This window comes from Molothrus aeneus, chromosome 3 (assembly GCF_037042795.1).
Source record: "Molothrus aeneus isolate 106 chromosome 3, BPBGC_Maene_1.0, whole genome shotgun sequence".
NCBI classification, from domain to species: domain Eukaryota; kingdom Metazoa; phylum Chordata; class Aves; order Passeriformes; family Icteridae; genus Molothrus; species Molothrus aeneus.
Window position 1 is genome coordinate 19,732,134 of NC_089648.1, and position 25,951 is coordinate 19,758,084.

At 40.7% G+C, this 25,951-nt stretch overlaps 1 protein-coding gene across 2 annotated transcripts; it reads right to left on the bottom strand.

Moving 5' to 3' along the window:
• Positions 1–268: 268 nt before the first annotated feature.
• Positions 269–25,421, bottom strand: KCTD3 (potassium channel tetramerization domain containing 3). 2 transcript variants are annotated; one of them, XM_066546425.1, is made up of 18 exons: positions 25,116–25,316; positions 21,569–21,622; positions 20,152–20,197; positions 19,228–19,301; positions 18,738–18,796; positions 18,465–18,545; positions 17,765–17,899; positions 16,821–16,911; positions 14,572–14,762; positions 10,604–10,719; positions 7,364–7,451; positions 7,123–7,239; positions 5,969–6,139; positions 4,673–4,828; positions 3,602–3,698; positions 2,127–2,311; positions 1,880–2,018; positions 269–1,533 (listed from the first exon to the last, which is right to left on the bottom strand). In XM_066546425.1, the coding sequence occupies exons 1-18, from the start codon at positions 25,187–25,189 to the stop codon at positions 951–953; spliced, it is 2,457 nt and encodes an 818-aa protein (XP_066402522.1). In that variant the 5' UTR covers positions 25,190–25,316; the 3' UTR covers positions 269–950. The 2 variants fall into 2 exon arrangements, with proteins under 2 accessions (XP_066402522.1, XP_066402523.1); XM_066546426.1 differs by lacking the exon at positions 17,765–17,899 and having other exon boundaries at positions 25,116–25,421.
• Between the last annotated feature and the right edge of the window lie 530 nt (positions 25,422–25,951).

A 25,951-nucleotide genomic window follows, 5' to 3' on the forward strand; every position in this document is an offset into this window, starting at 1 on the left:
AATGCTGAACTCCAAGCATGCTTTTTCACTTGCTGTCACATCCTTCCTTTCTCCTTATGTATTACTAATCCACAGGCAATGAAACTTGTTCACCATCCACAGTAAACTAGGTGCAAACAGCAAGCAGCCAGTGTGACACAGGTATGAAATACCATGTCAAGGCACTTGTAATTGAGAATTATTACACCATGACAGTAAACCTACTCCCATATTCATCTCTGTCCTTTTTCCAGAGAAAGTGACAAGGAAGCCCTCAAGAGACTGCCAGTTGTGTGTATTCTGCCAAGCATATTTTTATGCATTCTCTCAGTCACAATCAGCAAAATCCATCATCTGATACCACACATTTTCAGAAAGTACAAGCAACACTCCTCTGGCAATTTATTTGGACTAAGAGGCAAAATCATATGCTATTTTGGATAGCTTCCTCCTTAACCTGCACAAAATATTTCAGATATCAGACAGCAGCATAAAGAGCAAGGATCCCATTCATTAGACAAGACTACAGAGGCAGCTCTGTGAATTAGGCAAAATCCACCCAAGACAGCAGCAGTGCTGTAGAGCAATGTGCAGCTGCATCTAAAGGGCATCCTCTGCTCAGCAACCAAGTTTTCCTTTAGCACTGTCCCTTTCCCCAAAACAAAAATAATTACAACATATCACATGCCTGACCACATTTACGCAAGAATGCACAACAAAATTTTGGACCAAGTACCATACTACATTTTGGAGCATTACATAAAGCCACACATTGATGTGGACAACCCTTCAAAGCTTTGGCAGCAGCTAGGAACTTTCTCATAACCTTACAAGTTTTATTCTGAACAGAATAAAACAGAATATTTATATGAGAACAAAATCTCACTCAAGAAACAACCCACACCATGTAACATCATGCCTACTACCAGCCAGAGGGCACCTGCACCTTGTTTTAGCCACCAGACACATTTTCACAAGCCATAGTCTTGGCAGGATGAGTCATTCTTCCGGTGTCGGGGTGAAGCAGCTGTTTTTGTAGGTGATGGAGAAGCTGCACCAGGTAATTCAGGCCCACCTTCAGCAAGGACTGGTGCCGAGGCCAGGTGAGGCACTTTCTTTCTTCCCAGGAAACCAGCTCCTTCAAATCCCATTTTCTTTTTGCTTTCTGCTTTGGTTTCATTCTCTTCTTCTGGTCCTCTTCTTTTGAGATCCAGAGAATTCTCTGGCAGGCGGTGAACCTCTGTACTGCAACACCCACCTGCATCTGTCACACCTGTGCCTCGCACTTCAAGTGCTGTTGATTGGACTGCCTTCCTCTCAGCTGCACCGCCCTCAGCTGTTGCCTTCCTGGCCTCTGTCTGGCTTGAATTCCCATTTGCAGCAGCTGCCTTTTCTGTTGGGCTTTTGCTGGATAAGTTAAAAGCCTGGAAGTCCCGGTAGCTGTGAAAGCTCTCTGTCCGCCTTGCTCTTGCCAATAGGGGGCTTTCTCTGTATGGCCTCACAGAGCCATACGTGGCAGTTTCGTGGATTGTTTCATGGTGCTGCAATTGGAGGCTTCAGAAAATACAAGAAGAGCAGATGTTAGGCTGAGAATAGCAGCCAGTTCTTCTGCACACCATTGCTCCCACCTACCACTGCAATTACCACTACAAAAAAAAATAGCAATACACTCATCACAGCCACCACACAAAGGCTTCCAGATCACTTCAGATTCTCTGAGAATACTTCAGTCTGCATGCATACAAATCAGTAGAAATCAAGGAGTATGTGTGTGTAGTTTAAGCCACTTAGGGCATGAATTCAGAGGCTTAGCTACAGCCTTCAATTCACCAAACCCGTTTGCCTACCTGAAAAGCAAAACCTTTGGTGTCTGTGGCCGGTGCCACCCTTGGTGACTTACCTGGAATTAGATTCCCGAAGCCGGTTTGGCTGAACAACTGAGGTGGCAGGACTGATGTTGGGTGTGGCACAGCGAGATGTACTCAAGTCACACTGGTCAAGCAGCTTGAGCAGCTCTTCCTCTGTGGGGCCGCCAACATCTGCAAGAGAGAGAGCAGGTCAAGGAGGCCAACTCCATTTACTGCAGTCAGGCACCTCTGAGGACACGAAAAACAACCAGACCACAGTCCTGGCGTAACACAACTTACCTTTGTCTTCACTCTTATTAACCATGTCCATAGCTGTGGTCAGGTCCCACATCTGGATGCTGCCATTAGAATGTCCAGTGAAGAGGTAGCGGCGTGGCCGGGAGCCCATCCTGCTGGATCCTTCACATTCTCGCACAGTAAATGACGAGATGGTAGTGCAGTCAACTGCCTGGATCTCACAGATCCTACAGGAAGAGAAACCCCAAATTACCTGAACAATTGCACCTGGCAGAATTTGGCGACTGAAGTCAGTACTGGTTCATTCATTTTCTGAGAAGGCACCAAACTTGCCATCAGAAAAAGACCTTTTCTCCAGATGAAATTCCTTCCCTTCCCCTGCATGACTGGCACACTGCTCAGCTGCAGACAATCCTTTCCCACCCCCAGTCCATCTGCACTCTTACTGCTTGTTTATTAGGCAGCTCCCACATGTTCTATGTCCGTTTGCTATTTGCAATGATAAGAAAGCTAAGGCTCTCACAACAATGACAGAAACCAGCCCCTTCACATGCTAGACACTCTAGGAAACTAACCTGCAGAAACAGCACATTTAACCACAAAAGTTATACAAAAAGATATACAAAAAAACCAAAGATGATATATCTGTAATGTAGATGTTATCTATAAAGATAACTTGTCATATCACAATTGCAATTTCACTTGTCATGGCAGACCTCCATTACTTTTTTCCCCTTTATTTTAGAAGCTTATGAGGAGTGATGAGAAGAAAAGGACTCCCAAAACTAAGCTGCTCATGCTCTGGGTAGTTTGTTTTACTGGCCATTTGTAGTGAACTTTTCACCCAAGCAGTGCCAAAATAAGTCATAGTGTTGAGGCATTAATGTTTTCATCCAGATTCAAAATTATTAGGCAAGATTTGCAAAAATGAAGCATAGAACTGAGATGCATTGTCATTTTCTGATCTCTTGTCATCTTCCTAGCCTAACAGGATGAAAAGCAGCTGTGGATTTGACAACATTTTTTTTACTATGTTGGCAGCAATGTTAGAATATTATGAATTCAAGCCTAAGAAAATAATTGAATAGATGACCTAGAAAACAAGACCCCCATTGTAAAGGTTCTAATATCTTCAAGGCCAAAGCAAAAAAAGAGAGAAGCCTGTTTGTGAGGAGCATAATCCCTCCCACCAGCAAATCCAGCATGAGTTTTGAAATTAAATGTTAGTATGGTACCATGGTTGAGAGTCACATATTCTGTAGAGGCACAAAAATGTTTGTTTTGTGAGCTCCATCATGAAGTGAGTCTCTGATATCAGGCTTCTCAAAAAGCCTTTGAGGTTATAGTAATCGTTAAGTAACAGGTCTGTTACTGGCGTGCAAACAGAGTTCAGCCAGAGCTGTCAAGCATAATAGAAGGCTGTTATGTGCAACTGCATGCACTCAGCATGGAGGAGGGAGACATCACCACCTGAACAGGCCTAGTCTTGACTCTTTCCCACTTAAAACATGGATTACCTTTTCCCAGTTGAAGACAGCCTAACAAACAGCTTATTCGTAATGGGAACAACTTTTTGGATAAACACTTGCTGGTCATCACGTTCACCAAAGGGTCCTAGAGGAAAAAAAGGAAAGATCACTTGTTTGTTTGTTTCAATCCCCTCAACTTTTCCCCCAAACAGTTCTGAAGACCCAGACTCATATGAGTATGACCGCTGCAATTTTAAAGTATCAAGAGCAGGAAGCCAAAGATGACCAGTAGCTAGCAAAAGCCATCCAATGGTTGGCAGTCTCTACAGATCTAAATCAGCTTTTGTTCTTCTAAGGGACACACATTCTTAAGTTTGCTGTTTGTTCCTGGAGGAATTACTATGTCAGCACAAACCCTACATTAGGTCTCTATAATAAGAGTAAATAATTTGTTATTTTGCAGCTCCTACACATCTAAAGGGTTAATCAGATTTCTTGCAACTGACCCCAGCCTGTGTTCACAGGGCACCTTATTCATCAGAGGTTCATTTGCAAGGCTCAGACCACCAAGGAATCTGAACTACCTGTCTGCCCATATTTACCAACACACATTCCTTCAGTATACCTTGCTACAGCAATGTGCTAGCACCCTTTGCCTCTGCAGTTGCAGGGCTTCAGTGAACTTTGTCACCACTTCAAAGTCATTTAAGAATTTTTTCCATGCTTTGTTTAACTCCAGCTGAATAGTGAACTAGAATTTGCAGTAGACCAAATGTTTGCTATGCTCATCTGCTTAATACAGTCTCCTGTGCTTTCTATCATTTTCTAGTTAAATCAGAACTGAAATGCTACATCAGTTTGTTCAAGGGAGAGGTATAGTATCTGTGTTCCAAAGACTTTTTTGTCTCTTTTTCTGTCATTCAGAGTAAGTCCTTTAAGTGTACTCACTCTCTATAGCCTAAATAATAACTCCAAGTGAATCTCACAGATCCTTGCAATCGTTTCAAAGGGAGAGCAGTGTATAAGAGCTTACACCCATCATCTTGCATGTTATAGGGCTGTTAAACCATTATATGACTAGTGAAGGTACAGGTACAGCACAAACCGGAGACATCCTACCAATGTCATTTCCAGAGCAGTAACTGCCATGACTCTCTGCTTCCTCCAGGGATAAGATTTTGAATGATGCAAGAGGGGTTGAGCCTGGCTGAGTGGAAATCATACCCCGGAACCGAGTCACAGTCCATGTCCGGACATGGTTGTTATCAGCACAAACTAGAAAGGAAAAGATAGGCATTTACAAGGGATTACAAAACATTCAGATAAACTTCTCTAATGATCATGTGTATGGATAGTATTTCAAGACTGAGTGAGTGATCAACAATTTAGTCAATGTGAGGTCACACAGCATCTCCAGACAATTTTCTAACAGTCTACAAATTCTTGCTGATGTCCTGTTTATTAATAGTTTTGTTTCTTCATTCAGAAATTCAAAAAACTGAGATAGGTGCAACACCAGACTAAGGTCTGGTCTAGCACTAATAGCCTACAGCCCCTTTCAGTCCCCTGTGTGCAGATGCTAGGACAAGATGTCATGAGAGCAGCCTGGCAGCAGAACCCTCCTCACACAACAGCCCTATTCCATTTAATTCATTCATGAACTCAGTTTTGTACATAGAGATGTGCCCTGTCCTGGTACTGAGCAACATGCAGGGGAACAGATGACCTCTGGGCTCTTTATTTGCAGTATAATCCGATATCATGTTCCTGTTCCTTTTTTTTTAAATAACAGGACAGCAGCAAGATGTAGACCAGTTCTCTGCCATGCCATGGCTGCTGGATTCTAGATGAAATAGATTTTTACAGAGGAAGGAGTGACTGCATCTTCTCTGCAAGTAAGACACGTTCCTAAGCATAAGAATAGCACAACAGACACTGGGAGACTGCAGAGAAAAGAAACAGAGACAGCCCTTTGAAGTCATAGGAAGGCTTTTTCTAGGGCCCGGGAGGAGATGGTACACATTTTGCTGCAGCCCAGAAAGCTCCTTAAAGGCTGTTAAAAGAAAACTAGTGCTGAAGGACCTGTACACAACAATAAAACTTCACATAGATACATTGGTTTACAAGCCCTTTAATTTCAACAAATGGCAACCTTCAAATAAGACACAAATGAAAGAGTGAGTTGTTCTAGTATGTGGTCAAATAAAACTTGGACCTATCAACAGCTAAAGGCTTTGAAGGAAGCTTACTTTAAGAAAGAGGATCCAAGCAAATCTAGCCCTTCTCTTATCCCCACATCTGTCCAACTCATTTCTATCACATGTGGGAATGATGCAAGTTATAGAGCATAGCATACAAATACTGCATTGCTCAGGAGGAGGGAGAACCACCAGTACCCATCTGTGCACACATTACCTGACACGAGGTGTTTCTCTGAGAGCATGATCTTTGTGACAGGGCTTCGATGAACCGTGAAGGTCTGGAAGAGCTGAGGGCCAGACCCGACTGTCTCAGGGTGCTGCACAATCACCCTCACTGCTCCAGAGCTGGTGCCATATGCAATCTCAATCCAATTGCCACTTACACCTACAACAAGCAAGAGCACAGTTGTTCCCCCAGGAATAAAAGCTAGGCTTATTGGGGGCCAGGGAAGGAGACAGCAGAAAGCAGTATTTCCAAGCTTCCACAGTAAGAAAGTTATGTCTTTTAAACACTCGTTATTTTTCCATAAACACTTTGCCACTAAAATGACCCCAGGTTTGTTTGATTCCATACTACATGCTTCAACAGCGTCTTAACAAAAGCCTCTTTTCCCATTCTCTCCTCCCTCCTCAAAGAAGAAATGGATGAAGTCATATAGTCAGATATTTTGGCACTCCTCACAGTGATATGGTCTATAGGTGCCATGTAACATTTATTTTTCTGCTTTAGTTGGAGGCAAATGGGAAAGCAAAGCAAAACAGAAAGAATTACAATTTTAAAAGTCACTGTGGTATCCATATTATTACGTGAAAGTAACGACTTTCTCCCAGTCTGGGCTCTTTTGAGTTTTACTTTGCTTTGGGTTTTTGTTGTTGCTATTGTTTCTCTTTTTAATTTAAAAGATAACTGCACCATAATTTAAAAAAGCATCATCAAGCTGCATATGGAAATGTTTCTTAGCTTATTGGTTATAAAGTCAGACACAACAGCAGGGTTGTGTCTCCCCCTTGCCCAGTCCAGCACAAACTATTTCAGCAAATACAATTCATAACCTAAGTGCCTCTCTGGTGCAAAAAGCTTAAAACCTACCAAGATACATTAGGCACAAGCATAAATATAGGAATACATGTAAGTATATGTACCTATTTATACAGATTACAGGTGTAAGGGAAAACAGCTGTGCCTAGTGTTGATCATTAATTTGAAGATGATAAATGAAGAAAAATTCTTTGTTTACATCAAGGCCTACCTTTAACCCTGCTAAGCATCACAGAAAAGGAAATAGGAAATAGGAAAAGTCCATTTAGAAAACAGAAAAGCACATTTCTAACAAACTCTCAGTGAAGAGACAGTAGTAGAATACTGACTTGTTTTAGGTGTGAGGTAGACACTGAGAGCTGTTATAGCATCATTGGAGGGATCATGGTACAATTCTGTCACAAGAAGATCATTGTCTTTCATTCGAAGTGGGAACTTCTGCATGTCTGTGGGGAGGAGACATTTACTCTCATTAGACAGAGTTGTTCTGATGCAACTTAAGTCAACTAAAGAGTGTAACAAAAAAACAGTAGCACCTCCTTTTTATTCCACCTTGCTCCCATTTCTTACCTATATAGTAGATAGAACCATTGTTACAGCCCAGCAGCAGGAAAGACCCAGCAGTATCATAGCTTGTGATAGGAACAACATCCTGAACCTAACACAAATAGAAAGGAAAAAATAATAAATCAGGACTTTAAGTTGTTACTTCCTCAGTTTTCAGACATTTTTGGTGTGTTTTGTTGAACATCATTTGAATTTGGAACTAGACTGAAGCCATTGTGCACACACTTCCATGTACAATGGCATTCTTGAAGTATTCCTCTACCAAACTGGATCTGAAGTCCTGAAGTTCAGCAGACAAATCAGCACAACTGCTCTGGAAGATCCTTCTCTGTGTGAAGGAACACAGCTTCGAGAGTTGCACCTACACCATGTCTTCAAAAGTAGATTTTTTTTTCCATATGCCAGTGAGTGTGTTTCACTCTTTCTGTCCTCTCCCTTCTTCCATTTCTGACACGTCCTTAAGAGATTTCTGGACCAAGGAACTAGATGTTACCAATCTATGCCTTCTTTTATTCTATGTTTTATCACTCTGCCAAACTATAGAAATCTCTGCCTCTAGCAGATATATAATGAGGGGTAAAAATTCTTGTTCCATTACAGTTTCTCATTTCCAACACACAATGACACCAAGCAAACTGGAAGACAGCCCTGTCATACTTTACTTACTAGTCTACAACTCAAGGTGAGAGATTACATGTGCCCTTTCTTTACCCTCTAGGATTAAAAGGAGTGCTTATTCCTCCAAGTGGGACAGAGATTTCAAGCAAAGAAAAAGTTTAGCTTCTCCTAGGTAAAATGTCCTATTTCAAACAATTATTTTTTGCTTCAGTGCTGAGGAGGAAAAAGCCAAAACCCATTTTATCCAGAGAACTCAAACATGCACAGTGTCATGGTATCTGTCCTGTACTCTATGTTTCAGTCAGTTAACTTAATAGACCTTGAATACCAATTAATGGACATTTCAGCCTAAGTTCTCATTTCTCTCTGACCAGCATCATCCTTCCAGTTGCTACAGAGACTTGAAAAATGCAAAATACTTACAATGAATCAGCTGGATAAAAGCAAACTAACCAACCAAATAAACTTCCCCACATCCCAAAGAGATTGGACCCTAAACCAGTACCCCTTCGTAACTTAAGGATGGTCTGTAAGCCCCTAAAACATTTTATCTTCCTTCTTTCTGCAGCAGGGAGAATTGCTTAGTGTTCCTAGATAGGAACACTAGAGATGATTCAGCAGCTGCATCTGCCAAGATGTGAACTTTCATTAGGAAACAACATTAGAGCAACCCTGTATAACAGTAAAGCGTGGCCAGTGAGAATCCTCACTTTGCCTAGTAGGATTTTCTGTCCCACTCTACTTTATGCTACCTCTTACTCTATAGTACTTCATATTCTGCTTTCTTTAAGCTCTCCTTTGCTAAGAATTACATTACTAATGTATCTAGCACCCACACCCTCCTTCTCCTTTTAGCATGCAACTGAACACTGCCAGAGGAATAAGTATTAGGGAAACCACCCCAGTAGTCTGCTAAAATCTCCAAGAAGGGAAGAAGATGCAAGAACTAATAAGATGCAGAGATCAGAATTACGTCTTCAGGGTGTAATACATCAGAGATCACCACATAAGGAAGAATAGATTTGCACAAATAAAAGTACAACTTAGAAAGACATCAGCCTGAAAGAAGATGAAGTTGTTGTTCTGAAATGGAGCATCAGCACACTGTTCTACAAAAACCTCTCTCACTGAAGGAAGTATGATTGCATCCTAAGTCCAGAGCTGTGGACAACTCATGGAAAGCAGTCAGTTAAATATCAGATATTCTCATTAAGAATTTCAAGATTAACCCTGCCACTTTACATCTTTATGGGGTTCTTCAAGAAAAAATGTGTTCTAAAGGGATATTAAAATCTACAGGAAGACATTTGTGGGTTGGGTTTTTTTACTAGCAACAGAGCCCAAGATACAGAAAGCACCTTGAAATGGTATTGTTTGGGGTTTTTTGTTTGTTGGTTTGGTTTTATGTGGGTGGGTTTTGTTAGTTTTGTGTTTGGTTGACTTCGTTTGTTTATAAAAGGAGCTATTCTCACCCTCTTGAAAAAAAAACATCCAAAATGTTTTATAAACAATATAAACTGGTATATATGTAGACAATATAGACTGGTATATAAACCTCTCAAAGATTTCCTACTCTTCAATAAGAAATGCTTTCACCAAAGGAATAGTCAGTCAAACTGAGAAACTATTCAGGTGATCAGACAGATTTCTGTGGCTCCCCCGAAACAAAGATGATGAATGGACAGCAGGTTTTTTTTCTTACTACTTGCTCCTTTAGAAAATACTGTTAAACACCAGCTTGCCACATAGCATTAAGTTGTTCCTTAACAGAAGATTTTGAAAGGCATCAGTAGAACTTTAAATAATGTTTTGTTTGATTCAAGGCCATACTAACCTGTCTCTGATGCAGAAGCAGAGTTATCCCACACCTATTATCTATGTTATTTGTTACCAGTACTGTCACTTAAGGGTCAAATCAGAACTCAGTCAGTAAACAGTGCAGCAGCCTCAGGTCAGTGCTGCCTCTTGAGATTTGCAAGACATTTTTGGGATTTTCAGTGCATCCAGGTTTTGTGCCACAAACATATACATCCAGCTGCATTATAAGCTTTGTTATTTGAATGCTGGACTGTTTCTCAGACTCATATCGACTCCATGGATCTCTCTATTTAGTGTGCATTCGGACAACAAGAATCAGTGCAGCCAGAAGCATCCACACACAAGACAGGCATCATTAAGTACAGTCATGTATTTCTGTTGACAAAGAGTCTCCTATTGTAAAGCATCTTTGAAGATCCCCAGATACCAAACTGCCTTCTTGTTTTCTTTCAGATGGTCCGGAAATTGCTGTCACACATTCCCCATGATTTTATTTCCTATGATGCTAATGAACTTTTTACAAAGTTAGTAATCCATAAAGAAGTTTAAATGCACTGGTACTTGACATTTATTACCCCAAAACACACCACATTCTTTCATTTGAAAGCCTAAAAAGCATACTTAGCAACACCAAACAAGTCAACATTCTGCTCACAGGCACAATACCCAGTTGATAAACTCCATAACACAAGTTCGGGCTGAAAACCCTGTGATTATCATTTCCCACATGCTTTTAAATTATTTTATTCTCTTTTTACTAGAGAGGCATTCCAGCTTGTAAAAAGTGATGTGGAACATTGAACAGACCTGCCAGTGCTGAGTCACAGCATTCCACACTCCAACTTTCCCTGTATGGCTTGTAGCCACCAACTGGTTGCCAATGAAGAAGAGAGCATCTACAGGCACTCCCAGACTGAACACTCCTGCAAAAAATGAAGAGGCTGTGAAGCTCATCTAAAATAAAGAGAAAAGCACAGTAACAATGGAATCTTTCCATTATTATCAAATCACATTTATTCCAGTAGCAAGTAAAGAACAGCCAAAACTGGGTTTGCAGTATGCTCGGTGAGGCACCATGCATGCAGCAAACTAGGTTCCAATGAATGGCATTTTGATGTCATCTCTGCTAATGCCATCATTGTTTGTAAAGGAGAAAAGAGGCAAGAGAAGCTCAAAAGCTCTTATGAAATATACAAAAATATACAAACATTTTTCTACAGCCATCAAGTTCTCCAATGGCTTTAAAATAAATAAACTATATTACAGCAAACAGAAATTTTTGTTGTTTTGTGGGTTTTAATTTAGCTGTGACTATGAAGCATCATTTAAGAAGCAGTAATTTCATGGGTTTTGCAAATTTGTGACATACTAGTTTGCAATTATCTGTTAAAATATTACAAATTCTTGATGATGGTTTTTTGGTAAGTCCAGTCAAGTAAAAATATTTTGAAAATGGATTTCAGGAATTAAATATGACTACAAGGCTTCAGCCTTATTCTTTGGAAAAGACTGAACAACTCAAATGTGACCATATTTGAATACATTCTAATTTCTCTTTTAGTAGAAATACTTGAACTCAGACAAATAAGCAGCCTGCAAAAGCCTACTTTCTTTCCATTCCCAGATCCATTATTTGGTTGCAGTCCATAAGCAGAGAGTACAGGCTAACAGGCTCTTAAAACTTGAAGCTATACAGGGAAGTAGTTTCCAATCATCACATACTATTCAAATTTGGAAGATAAAACTTACCAGCAAATAAATGCTGGCCTTCCAAGTAAGGGAAATGTGTCATCAAGAACATTTCACTTAATAAAAATCAGCACAGTGCAGCTCTTGACAGGCATTGATGGCTGTGGTTGTAGTTGACCCTGACATCTGAGGCCTTCCACAAAATTGATCCTTTCTTTAGAGCTTCCAAGTCTCATCATAGATCCCACATGAATAACTTTAACTGAACTGTGAACTTGGATAGCATACTACATTTTGTACTACTTATTGGCCATGCATTTAACAGTTACAGCATACTCAAAAGGTCTGAGGTAATTTTCAAGTTTGCCAGCTATGAAGTCCAGCAAACTGGCCCTGTAATTAACTTGGTTTGTAAATACTTCTAGGCTATGTTTTTCTGCCTGGTAAGTACAAAAATTCTGGGGATACATTACAACACCAAAGTGTCAAGCTTCACTCACAAATTTCCTATTGCATCCTGCTCACTCTATATATTTATATTACTTCTCACTAATATACCTTAACTGTAGCAGATAGATGTTGTCCAAACAAGAGTATCCAATAGCTGGAAAATTCCTCAACATTGTTTAGGACAAATTCAAATGAACAGACTGTCATTCCCACACAAGAATCAGCCCTCTGTAATACCCAAGAAGGAATCTGAGGAAGTTGTTTTAATTATGGTGCTAAACCATTTTCCAGGGCACAGTACAATCATTCAATGCAGATAAGATTCAGCAGTACAGGGCACATGAAAAAGGCAGTAATAAAAAATCCACAGAAACAACTAGAATTGATTACTCCAGAGAAGGACGAGGTTCAAGGAAATCAAGGAAGACAGCCTGAATGGTCTGGAGGAATTTGAAGTGTCAGTCCTGCTTAGGCTCAACAATCTTGAGACTTGTCCACAGGGGAGACAACACTATATGTAATGACAGGCTCTTGTCCTAAGGGTCCCTCTCAGTAAAATAGTGCTTACAGCAGCAAGCCGGCAGCAGTGTCTTATGTAAGTAATATGGAAAGGGAAGAAAGCGCTCTGGGAGAGCTCTATCACAGAGATGCCAGCCCACACAATTTGCTGGGGATGGTGTTGCCAGGCTCCAGCAACTGTTTGGAACAAGTAGTTTCTTTCACAAGATGACAGCAATGTACTGTATCTCTAACACAAAGCAGCACTGTGAGCATTTGTCTCCACAAGGAAACAAAACAGCTACGTTCAAGTTACAACTATTAAACACAAGCATTTTTTAAACCAATCAGCATGACCTATTATCCAAAAGAACAGCAGTACATTTTGGTCAATGTCAGTCTGACTGAGAATTTCATCCTGCAGGCACTTTCTGTCTGCTTCCCCCCTCCTCCAGCCCCAAGTGGAATTACTCTGTTTCAGTGTAACTTGAATGCAGTACAGCCTGGTTAGCAAAAGTCCTTGCTTCAGTTTTGTTGTCGTTTTCAGTCATAGGCTAAGCTATCAGAACTTTGCAATACTGGCATATTTTAGAGTTTTTATTTGAACTAAAAGTCCACTTATGTTTTTTTGTGTCTCCTTGCACTTGATTTTAAAAAAATCCAAGATGCTCCTTCTTGTATCTTACTGCAAATCCCAAGGTACCACAAGCAGCTAATGAAACCAGAAAATGCAGGAGGAATGTAATGGCAGAGTGCTTAAAGCAATGCCTGTTACAGAAGTACAGCTGTCACACCTACTCTTCCCTGTCCTTAAGATTCAGTCAACATGAGCAAAGGAGAAGAAAAGGCTTCTCAGATCTGATAATTACTCACTGCATTTAATGGAGATAATTTCATATTCAACTCTTAGACACACCTTTTGTATTTTTTTAAAAATACAATGGAATCTCCTTTTCCATTTTGCTGACCATGATTATATATAAGAACTCTAAGAGTCACAAGTAAAAGAGCAGTACACAGCTCATACAAGACCTTTGCCTTTCCCCATCTTCAAATATGACTTAGTGTTTTCACACATTCATGCAGGGAAAAAAAATGCAACATCCATTAACATAGCTAGAAATTGCCTGAGAATCTGTCAAATAAGCTCTTCTTTAAAGGCACATGGGTCAAAACTTGAAATTGGTAATTTTGACTTTAATTTATGGCTACTATAATTCTCAAGGCTTCAATTCTGGAAATATATCTAATAATAAATTACCTCAGCATTAAGTTTCAGAGAAAAGTGCTCACATAACCAGACTGCTGTCACACTTTGTTAGCAGTATCCAGTGCCAGAGGAAACGGACGTTACTGGTATAGCAGTGGCTATTCAAACACCAGAGATTAGGCTAGAGGAAGTTCCAAATCCTGTTCCCTTCAGTGCCTCCCAAATTTTCCCCTATATTTGAACAGCAATGACTCAGACAAGCCACCAGGTAGTACCAGGGAATATTTACTTCAGGAAATGTCTTCTTGCTGTTTCTAAAGCGTACAATTGTGTGTCCTTCAGTGCCAAGGTGTATAAGCAGTAATTCCTGTATGCTTAAAGGAATAGTGTGGGCTTTTTTCCTATCTTGACACCCAAGTTATAAACTCAAGAAATTTTCACCTTCCACACTCCATTTATGAACCATATTTGACAGAGAACTGAAGTATTTTTGTCATCTCTATGTAAAAATGTGTATGTAAAATCCTTTAATAACACAAAGGAAAGGAAAGAGCAGAATCACTTTGTATCTGTAGATTTCCACCTCCAAAGATTAGTTCTTTTGTGTTATGGCCTAGTTCAAATGCAAGTCTAGGGAAAACTCAAACTCTTAATTTGAATTTATACACAAATCCTCAAACTGAACAGTAAGTATTGGTTACTCAGTGCTCTTTTATTCTCCATCTCTGACTTTGAGACAGGATTCCTGGTGCAGAACTGAAGGAAGTTAAAGCACTTTAACAGGTTGCTGCACTATAGCTTGTTTTGTCAATCTGTGAAAGTGAATACTGAACACCAGAAATCACACATACCTCAGAACAAGGTCTCAGACTTCCTTCTAGTTAGACACACACACAAAAGAAAAAACAAACCAGGTAATGATAGGTACCAATTTCACTGCCACTACCACCATCTTGAATGCTCCACAAGATAATGCTACTCTCCGAGGCAACTGCAACCATCTTGTCCTTGTCTCCATGAGGTCCTCCAACCACCTTGGCATTGAGAGCCACCCGCTCAATGGTCCAGTCCAGATAGGGACTGGTGAACACCTGCTGCCACCCAGATGACTCTTTGATTCTGGAAGGGCAAAGGGGAGAACAGGGAGCAGATGTCAGAGACTCAGGAACAGATAGCCCAGGCTAATCCTGAACCAGTGTGGATGATTCAGTCTTACAGTCTAAGCCACAAACTTCAAATTCTAGTGAAGAACTACAGTCTACAAGAGCTGCATTTTTCCCCATTTTGAAGTCTGATATTGCATATTATTTCAGTGCTTTGCAGCTACTGGGCTTTTTCTTAATATAAGCACATCTGATAGGAAAGTTACAAGATGAAGCCAAAAGCTTGGGCTAACAAACACTAGATAATGACGTTCAGTGTAAGACTTTAGAGGAAAACTCTGTTAATCTCCTTATATATCATGCAAGAAATCAAATCATGCTTTAGCATAAAACTCTCCTCTCCAGACACATTTTCTATTTATGGTGTACTGTAAGCAGATAATACTGAATTGACTTCAAACTTTATTTTTAGAGAATAACTTTCCTGTGCATTTTTAAGGCTTAAATAGTGTAGGCACAATTTATCTTACTTAAATTCAGGCAATAATTTAGATACTTTGCAATGGAGCTAAAGCAGACTAGATCTCTGCAGTCAAGTTATAGAAAATTAAAAGCAAAAAGATATGTGTACTTTTTAGCATTGCTGCCATTATTTCACTTCAGTGTTGCATCCTGCCTGGAGCTGAAGCACCACACAGAAGTTGTAATGAATAGATTTAAGAGCACAATTGCAGTAGCAAGACTTTGAATGCAACAAAGACATTATCGCAAACCTTATAATCAAATTTTAAAAGACTTTTGTCATACTTCAAAATTAAAAAAAAAAAAAAATATCTTTAGATGCCCTGTACTTTGATCTAGAAGAAGGAAGGAGGGAAAATTCCACCATTGTATTCCTAGAGCTCCTTCAAGTTTTGGAAGAAAAAAGAATACAAGACTGCTACCTTGAGTCTCTGAGAAGAAAAGCAGCACTTTAAACTGGCATGTTGACCTGCACCCTCTCTCACCAGCCATTCAAGTCTGACATGATTCATCAAAAGCATCACTAATGACATAATTTCATTGGCAAAAAGTCTTGTTAAGTAGTTTACCAAGCAGGAAAGAGGCAGAATCTTTCAAAAATGAGCTAGCAACCAAGGAAAACAGTCAGAGATAAAATCCTAAAAAGGGGACAATTAGCACAAAACCAATTGCCAATCATTGCCTCTTTCTCTGTCAGACAAAAACATTAAGCAGAGCAAGTGAATACACATTTAATACAAATTAAAGCAAAAAAAATTGCAGTGGTGCATGTAAGTTAGATGTGATTAAAGTTACAAAGTTTAAGGAACTGAGTTAATATTTTAGAGAGTGAATAAGCAGCAAATATGGCTTTAGCTTGGCAGTAAGCAGAAAGAAGCTGTTCACATTACAATCTTCTCCCCTCTTTTTCTGAACCACAGTATGACAGCCATGTTAGATTGGTCTGGGCAACAGCTGTTCTTAAAACATTACTTTCTATCTGAAAGACAGCCACCAATTAAATTAAGACTATGAGATGTGAACTAAAGACAACTTCTGTAATGTGAAGGTGTTGCTTATGTTCACCTGATCTTAAAAAAAACCCAGTTTGTTTTCTAGACATTGACGACATTTTTCAGCCATCCAAGTGAAGTAGCAAGTGTTTAACAGATCTGCTCAGCTAAAAAAACCTGAAGACAAGGTAGCAAAATTATGTAGCAAAAATTCATTAACTGTTTCAGCTTCTTTGACAGTGTAACATCACAGACTGTTTCCAAACTCGCGGCAGGAAAACTTTTTAAATTAATTTTCAACTGAAAGGCCTGCTTTAAAATAGTTGTATCAGAGTCAATTTGCAACTTTTCCAACAGTATCAATACTGACATCAAAGCAAAATTTGAGTTCCTATCAAGCTTATTATTTTCGCCAAAAAAAAAGCAGCAACTCATATTTGTAGGATGAGACTGAATGCATTTATCTGCTGCTATTTCAGAGTAAGAATTTTGCTTTGCTCTTAGCCAATAATAATGATTTTTTTAGCTTCCTGTAAACTGACAGGCAATTCTATTCCTACCTGTAGCAAACAGCAAAATGGGCATAGGCAGCTACTATCCAATTGTGGTGGCCAGCTACTATTAGGACTTTGCGTGGGTCCACAGGAAATCCTGAAAACAACAAAGCTGAAGTTAGGCAAGTGACGAGTATTAGAAGAGCAGAGACGTCTGTAACAGGATAGAGCTCTCCGCTAGGATGTGCAACGGAAACTTTGATAATTAAGTTTTTAAGAATCATTTTCAGCAAGATTCTAGTTCGCAGTATTGCTCCTCACAGCTTTGGTATGCTACAGAACTAATGCTTGAGGAATGCACCTTTTACCTCCTTTTACCCAGGGCTGCCTGTTTCCAAACTTCTGGCAGCTCACTAAGAATCAGCAATTCATACCCTTCTTTCATATTACATAGATTTCCCTTTAACATAGTCTAGATTTTCCTAACACTGCTATGATTTACAGGACTATGACAGAAATACAACACTTGTAACAGCATTATTTTGCTCGCAAAGTCAAAAGCTGGAAAATGACATAATTCAAGTCTATCTCACAGTTTTTCTGTGCAGACTACCTTTACTCTAAAAACTTGACTCTTTCAGGGCAAGTGAAGCACCAAGAACAAGGAAGAGGTAGAAGAGCAAGAATTAGGCCCTGAAAAAAGACCAAAGAGACAGTGGCCACTCTGGTTTTGATTATGGTTTTAGTACAGTATAAGGCATTTGTCTAAGGGGCCATGCTAAGACTGCATGAAGAACTTTGATTTGCCTTTCTCTCAAGCCTCGCACCTGGACTGTGAAGTAGTGAGCCTTCAATACTGTATAGGGAGTAATCTTTAACTAAGTATTCAGCAATTTTAACCAGGCAATCACAGAATAGGAGATTTAAACCAGCTACAGCCACACAGTTCTTCTTTCCCAGAGAAAAGCATCTTTGCAATTTGCTTTGGTTTTAAAGCTGACACTCCTCACCTAGTCGGACTGTACCTTCCCCCGTACCAGCAAGTGTAGGCTGGACACCACCTCCATGCATCTCACTCTCATTCTGACCCGTTCTGATGTCAGTCGGTGGCCCAGTAGTATTATTTATCTTACGGCTGGGAATGCCTATTTAAAAAAAAATGGTTTGTGTCCCTCCTTAAACTTCAGCAATATAACAGATGTTAGTTCACTTTAGAAATACTTTAACACTTGTGCATTTTGATGAAAATTTAATTTATCTGCTACAAGAAACAGGCAATACTGTAACACTGAAACAGGAAATGCTTTTGCTCTCTAAGTTGACATTCACCATCTAAGGAATTATCTTCAGAAAATTTGTCAATAATTGGCAAGATATCCTTTAGACTTCTGATTAATACATGAAATGCGTTCATCTCTACAGAGAATTTTAAAGGTCTAACAGGTACTCATGTTGGTAAAGGAAAGCTCATTAGTGGTGATTTGTCACTAGGCAATAGGACACCCAAGGTACTTTACATTCAGAAAGAAGAAAGCACCCCATGCTGATGACATTAAACTGAAAGGCTCCTGAAGAACCTCTGCTCTAGTCTACAACCAAACACAGCCTGCTTAGTACTAACATGCCACATCCCCCTGCCCAGTATTCTAAACATGCTGTTTGTTACAACACAGAGATCACAAGTGACAGCAACAATGACTACAAGAATACCTGGAGGAGGTAGGTAGCCATGAAAAAGGACACTGCCACATGATGAGCGTTCCAGTTCTTCACATAGTAGCAATCTTCTCACTAAGGAGGAAACCCAGATACGACCTCAGCTTTCACTTCCTTGAAAACATTACATTATCTCAAATATCCTTCCATTTTTAAAACCTTTTACTTTGAAAATCTTCAGGGTCACAACTGCCCAGGATTTGTCAGTAGACCATTACTACAATAATAATTATAAGATGAGCACACATTAAGGAAAAAAACCATTACCTAAAGGAGTGATTCCATAGAATTCAGCTTCGTGCCTGAGAACATTAATACTCACTCCCCTAGAGAAATAGGAAAAACCCATAAATCAACAAGAACAAAGTGAGGCAATACTTTGAATATAAATGCTTGCATACAACTGGATATTACAAATCTAAACATCAAGCTACCTAACTGTTTATAGAATTACCACAAAATTCATTCAACATGCTGATGTTTGGGATTTTAAAGTGATCTTAATTTGACTCAATTTTCATTAAAATAAAGATAGAGAAACAATAAAGAAATACACTGCAAGAAGTGGTCTACATTACAAGAATCTACTAACAAAACAGAATGCCACCACTTCTGTTTCCACCACGACATACATAGACTCTAGGCCTGGTCCAACATCTGTGAGGGAGCTGAGCCACATACCAGGCACCCAACTAGATGAGTAAGATAAAATATTCATCACTTGAAGACACATTTTGGATTGATATGAACTTCTTACCGTAAGTCTAACTCCTTTGTGCGAAGAAAATTTAAAATGGGTGCAAATGCTGCTGGATCTCGATCAATAAATATCTGCAAAGAAAAATTTCTGTCCTTGAGTACTGTTATGGAGCAACCATCAGCTAAAGTGCTATTTTATGCTCAATGTGGGAAAGAGGAGTTGAAGATGAGGAAGTGAGCAGATAAACAAAACTCAAAGTTTTTGAGCCTCTTCTTTGTTCTCATTATTCTACTGTCCACTAATTAATTCCTATAGGACATATATACAAACACTGTTGCAAATAGATGCCACTTAATAAATCTGTTCTTTAGGTTCTAGTCTCCAGAAAGGACAATGGATGCTTTCACTTTCTAGCATGTGTTCAATATGCAGTAACTGTAATAAGATCTCAAGATAGATTTTGGCTTTTTTAAATTAAATTACCATCAAAACTCTACAATTTTAGCAAAGTACTTGGGTGCCTTACTATTGCTCAACAAGATTACTGTAATTATAGTTTCCTCTTTAGGAATATCATACCACAGACTGAAATGGTGATGGCTACATGTTTTTGCCAAAAAAAAAAAGTGACATTTCCATGTTGCATTACTCAACTACACGTGCAATGCCTGTCTAATGAAAATCACACCTCAATGCAATACAGCAATTGGCATTTGCTCTGTTTAAGACAAGTAGAGTTGCTGTTTCTGCATTACCTATATAATGCATAATTACATAGAAGTACGAACATTGTTCAGTTTCCCTTAGCTTGAAACAAAGATGAAAAGCAAGAAAGCCAGGGGTGTCATTCATTTTCAATGAAAGTTTAGCCTGACTCAGGCAGTGTAATTCCATTACCATCCACAGTGAAAATGCTTTAGGAGAGAACCTAACCAAAAGCATAACACTGAATTAATGAGTTACAGCACATTCATTACTCACAGCACCAGTTTCATCCTTTAGTGTTGAAATTCTTCCGCTCAGCAAACTGAAAAACAGGAAATCTTCATTAGATGTCCCCAAGAAATGTACTGACACAAACATAGGGTAGGAACACTCTCTGGGTCAGTTAGCTCTCCTTGATTACTTTTTGGTAACACAGTTTATCAGAGCAAACAAGGCAGCCAGAATGCTGGAGGAGTGAAATATCTCTCCTGGACAAAGGAGAAGTGTATGCACACCTAAGGAAAGTCTCAAAGCTGCATCATAATGACCTTCAGATCTCCAAAGAAAATAGACACAAGCCTGAAAGGATGAAAAAGTTTTCCCAGGCCCTTAGAGGGCTGTGTAGTTTGTTAAAATCTAGTTAAATTGGTAAAAGCTGCTGAAGCAAAAATGATGAGTAAACAACCCAGTCTGTAAGGACTTACTGGACAAAAGTGGCATGAGTTCATTTTTACACAATTCTACTTCAAAGTTCTTCTCCCATCAGATTAAAGTATTTTTTCTCCAGACCCATATAAAACAGAATGTCAAAATCTCATTTTACAGGTAAGATGGGCACCAACACCAACAACTTTCATTTGATTCTGGATGACAATTATCTGAGATTTTTCAGTATTGGATAGCTTTCAGAACAACCTCCTTAGCATATTTTGTGTTGAGACTGGGGAGTAGCATGAAATTCCTCCTTGTTCCATTCCTTGCATGCCTCAAAGAAGGTGACATTTCATGGCATTTCATTTATCTGAACATTTCAGTAAAATAGGAACAGGAAATGCTGCATATGTCAGCTGCTAGGCTTTTATTGGGAAAGACATCTAGAATATAAAAATTAAATGTAAGGAAGAAAAATTGCCAGCATTTAGGTCTTCCTCTGTGGCTTTAGGATTAACTGGAGTGATAGAGGTACAGCAGCTGCAGAACAAAATACAAACCTGCAGAACTAGTAATGGCACTGATGTAAGTAGAGGATGTTCAATAATTCAACAGCTTCTGCATCACAACTTAAAACCCTCAAAACTTTGAAGTAACTCAGAGTAGAGCAATAACTCAAAAAAACTCCAAACCAAACCAAAAATGTTAAAGGCACTGCTAATGCATATGGCCAGTAAGATCACAAGTGTAAACAGAGTCACAGCCAGTGGCATGTCCCTTTCCTGCAGAACTGGAAGTTATTTCCACAATACTCCATCTAAAAATGACAGCTCCTCAGCACATATGAGGAGCTGCCATGGCTACATTCAAGCAAGAAGATGCCTCTTGGGTAACAGCTTACTTCAAATTAATCTGTCCCATTGCTTGAGATGGGGGGAAAAGCGTTAATATGGTTCACAACATAAATTAAGAACTGAGAACTTTTTTTTTTTTAAAGACTGTTAATTTGTGTTTGTTGAATGTGATGATATATTACAAATACCTGGAAAAAAATGAGTCTGGAATCCACATCAGTGTTTGTCTTGATGTGCTGAACCTATGAAAACAAAGTTACAAGTTCAGAATCAACTGCAAAATTGGAAGCAAGGCTGCTTTATCTAAAATTCCTTGATTTGTCCTACAAAGCTAATATCATACAGGTTTGGGAAGTTTGAGATGTTTAAAATACCTGCAACAAGTCAGAAGTTGCAGATTCTTTGCACAGATTGTCCTTAAGCATGAAGCAGGACCATCTGGAGACCACAAAAGTAACATTCCTTATATGTTTGTAACACACTGTCCCAAACATCCTGTATTTCCTGGTTCCCACACTTCAACATTAATGCTTGCAAAAAACCTTCCACAAAACCCAAACACTGCTCCACACACAAAACCCTAACAGTAAAATATATATTTATCATGAGTGTGGTTTATTTGTCAATAACTGCACATTATTTTGCTGCTCTTACTTAGGACTGAAAGGGTGCTACATTATGCACTGCAAAAGACTTCAAGTTAGACTTCAAGTGAGCTTCAAGTTAATATTTTATAGGAACATGAATTATTTGCCATTTTGGTATTTGGGCCCCTCTTGGGGAGGAGGGAGGGGCAATAACAATAACAGTTAAAAGAAAAAAAAACATTTTTGACTCTGAATCATATTGTGAAATAATACAAATGATAATATTACTTATGATACCAGACAGTACTTTACATAATAAATAACTATGGATTATTTTATACTACTTCTGGTTCTGATTTAACATGAAGGAAGACAACTGAACTGGCAGCTTGGACAATGAGCTCATGCTCTGCATCACTCTCTGGCTGTACATATCCTCTTACTAGTGCCATGACTAAGAAACCTCTGGTGACCTCTTCATTAATGGAAAACAAAAAGGATATGCAAAAGTAAAATTCCATTGCAACTTGCCATTTAGTACAGGATTACAAAATACAAAATATTTTTTGAATGAAAATACTTAGTCATAATTTATATAATTTTCACTGCTAGTATTTTCCAGGTTTGGGGGGGGGAAGGGGGGGAAGTAAACAAACCCCATCCCCATTACTTTATGCCCCCTAAGAGGCAGAAACACAGAGGCTATGTGGAACTATATAAAACATGGATTGTGCATTTGCTCACTGCAAACATAACAATGGCAAATCTGTTCTTAGCAGAAAAGCTACAGTGTCAGTGTTCTAAGCACAAGCATGCACAAAGCCTTTCCTGAAAAAAAAAAAAAAACGCTTCTCTAATCTACTTCTAAGTACTTTTGCTCAGCTTTTCTTATCAGTAATACAGGTCACTACCTCTGTCTAAGAGTAAGGGATGATACATTTAACGATATAATAGCATGTGAAAACAATGAATTACATTAATTTGATCCAGAATTAATCCAGATACTGCTTGTTACTATAAGGATTGATGCAGCATCACCATCATCCTCTTTCAATTTTATCAGTGTGTTCAGACAGCCCCAGGATTTCCTGTCTATAATTTAGGACTATGGTACTAGTTTAGTAAGCAATAGCTCATACTAACATATACTTTAGAACTTTTAATCCATAGGCATTAATCTATGTAAACAGCCAGAGTCCTCCTTTCCAGATGCAGAAAGAAGCTCAGCCAGCAACATTTACATGCATCGGTGCATCTGCAGCTCCATGCTGTGGTCAGACAGGCCTCTTATAAGGAAAACTAGGCAAAGCCAGGGCAAAATCCTCAAAAGACCCTTAAGCATATGACAGCTTAAAGTTATTTGAAAGAAAATATAGGTAATTGGAAACAGATGTGACAAGTGAAAGCTACAAAACAACCATTTTCAAAGTCTATTTTCCGTGCAGGGTTACATTATAACCAGAGGGAGATACAGAGTCAAAGGAATTCACCCAAATTGATACAGTAATTTCTGTGAACATTAACTTGCAATAGACTTTTGTTCACAGTAAAGGAATTCACTGAAGTTGTGACCAGAAGTGACAGAGCCATCACACACAAGGGAGAAGTCCTGACCGTCCCAGGGAGCAGTGGGGACCTTGTGTCTGAGCATGGAAAAGCTGGGGTCTCTCTAGTACGTGCTCCACAGTATAACTTGTGTCAGAAATAGAGGGGACCGCTCATTTCCTCCTCTCATACAATTCTACAAACAACACTAATAGTTTCAGGTTTCTAGTGAGAGTAATGAGAACTACTGAAGAGGAGGAAACGTGTACAGTACCCCACTCTCACCCACTTGCTGTGCACATCTTCCACTCCACTATCAGCTAAGAGTCACCTGCCCTTGCAAACTGAAAAACATGGCTCAGGTGTAGTTTCCAAAGGACATGGGCACTACAAGGGAAGCTGAGCTTGCAAAAGACCAAAACTTCTCACACAGGAGTACTACAGTACAGTCTCTCTATTAATGGGGAAATATCCATGCACACATTTCCTACAGCTTACATCCAAATGTTGACTAATTTGCCTCCTTCTTCCCACCTCTCTGTGTAGGCAAGCCCTCTGAGGGTGTGTATTTCTTCCTTGATTACCGCCTTTCCATAATTCTTCTCTGCAGAGGCATTTAATAAGGAAAGCAGCTTTAAGATTCCACAGGTAATAAAATCCTAAAAGTTAAACTGGCCTGTAATTTCAGATACAGAGTTCACTGAAGAACCTTATGCAGCATAACATGAAATCTGGTCCAAGCCTACATCAAAATTATCCTGAAAGTATCATTACAGGTGAGTTTCGCCTGCGCAAGTTACAAACAGTTTCTCTGGGTTGAACCAGGTTCTTAATATCTTACTAAAGCAAAGGAATTCTGCATTGATTTCTACGGCACTCCAGTTTAAGAAAGGCTGCAGCACACAATTTAGTTAAAAGATCGAGTCCATGCTCTGAGTAATGCAAGAAAATTCTTAAAATAGCAGTAGTAGTTCTTACTACTTCTAGCTGTCTCCACGTTGTGCACATTACTTGGGAAAACACATTACTTCAGTTTCCTCGAGCTACAGTGATCTGAATGATTTCATGCCTGAGCATTTTGACAGGAATGTTTGCACTGTTTATCATGCAGATTCTGACTACAGCTGTCCCACAATTCTCTGCCTCAGCCTGCCAAAACCTCTACATCTGCCAGCTTCCACACTTCCAGCGTACATTTGAAAACAATACAGCTCTTTATTCTCGTTGATACCAGCGGTATCGTATCAGCTATTTTAATATTTTAGTCTCTGAGGCTGCTACACAGACTGTTCACTAGCAGCCTACGCATGTGACAGCAGGGCAAAGCTTCTATCCCTGAAGAAGCTGGATTCCCGTAGTCTCTAAGGTGTATGCAGAGCAGGCTGCCCTGGCACCACGGGCAGACACCACGCGGAGCTGCCAACCCGCCCCATGTCCGCCTGGGGTAGCCCCGGCCCCGCAGAGTGCTGGGGGAAGGCTCATCCCGGCCGTGCCCCGCGGGGCAGCCCCAGGCACGAAGCCCCGCCACGGCCGGGCGGGCTCGGCAGGGCCGCTGGGCGCTGCCCCTTGCTCGCCCCTCGCCCGGCCCGGCCCGGCCGCTTACCTGGTGCCGCCCACGTTGAGCTGGATGATCTCCCCGCTCCCGGCTCCAGCGAAGCCGCCGCCGTTCCCCGCCATCTTCCCCGCCGCCTGCTCCAGCCGGCGCCCGCCGCCGCCTCCCGCCGGGACCTCGCGGTCGGGGGAAGCAGCGGCGGAGCCCGGCGAAGGCGGCGGGGAAGGAGGCGGCGGGGGATCGCCCAGCGGCGGCCGGGGCAGGGTCGGCGGCCGGGCGGGCTGAGGCCGCACGGGCTCCCGGCGCTCAGGCCCGGCCCTGGGCGGAAGAGGCCATGGCAGCAGCGGCGGGAGGAGCGGGGCCGGCGCGGGCCGACAGGCCGCCGAGCGGTGTCGGAACGCGGCCGGTGCGGGAGGCGGGGCCGGCCCGGCGGCGGCGGGAGGAGCCGGCAGCGCCCGCGGGCAGAGACGCGTCCGGAAGGGGCCGGCGGGGCCCTCCCGCCCCGGGAGCCGCGTCACGCCTGGGGCACGGGAACCGCGGCACCGGCGCTGTCGTCTGGTGCGGTTTGAAAGGAACGGGGAGCCGCCGCGACCCCCGCCTTTAAATAAAGAGAAGGGCAACGGGGCTGGTGAAGGATGTGGAAGCGCAAGTTCTGTGAGGAGCAGCTGAGGGAGAGGGGGTTTTAGCCTGGAGAAAAGGAGGCTCAGGGGTGACCTTATGGCTCTGTGCAAGTCCCTGAAAGGAGAGCGCAGCCATGTGCGGGTCGGTCTCGCAACGAGTGACAGGACAAAACACCACGGCCTCAGGCTGCAGCAGGGGAGGTTAAGGTTGGACCTTAGGATGAATTCCATCACAGAAATGGTGATCAGACATTGGAATGGACTGTT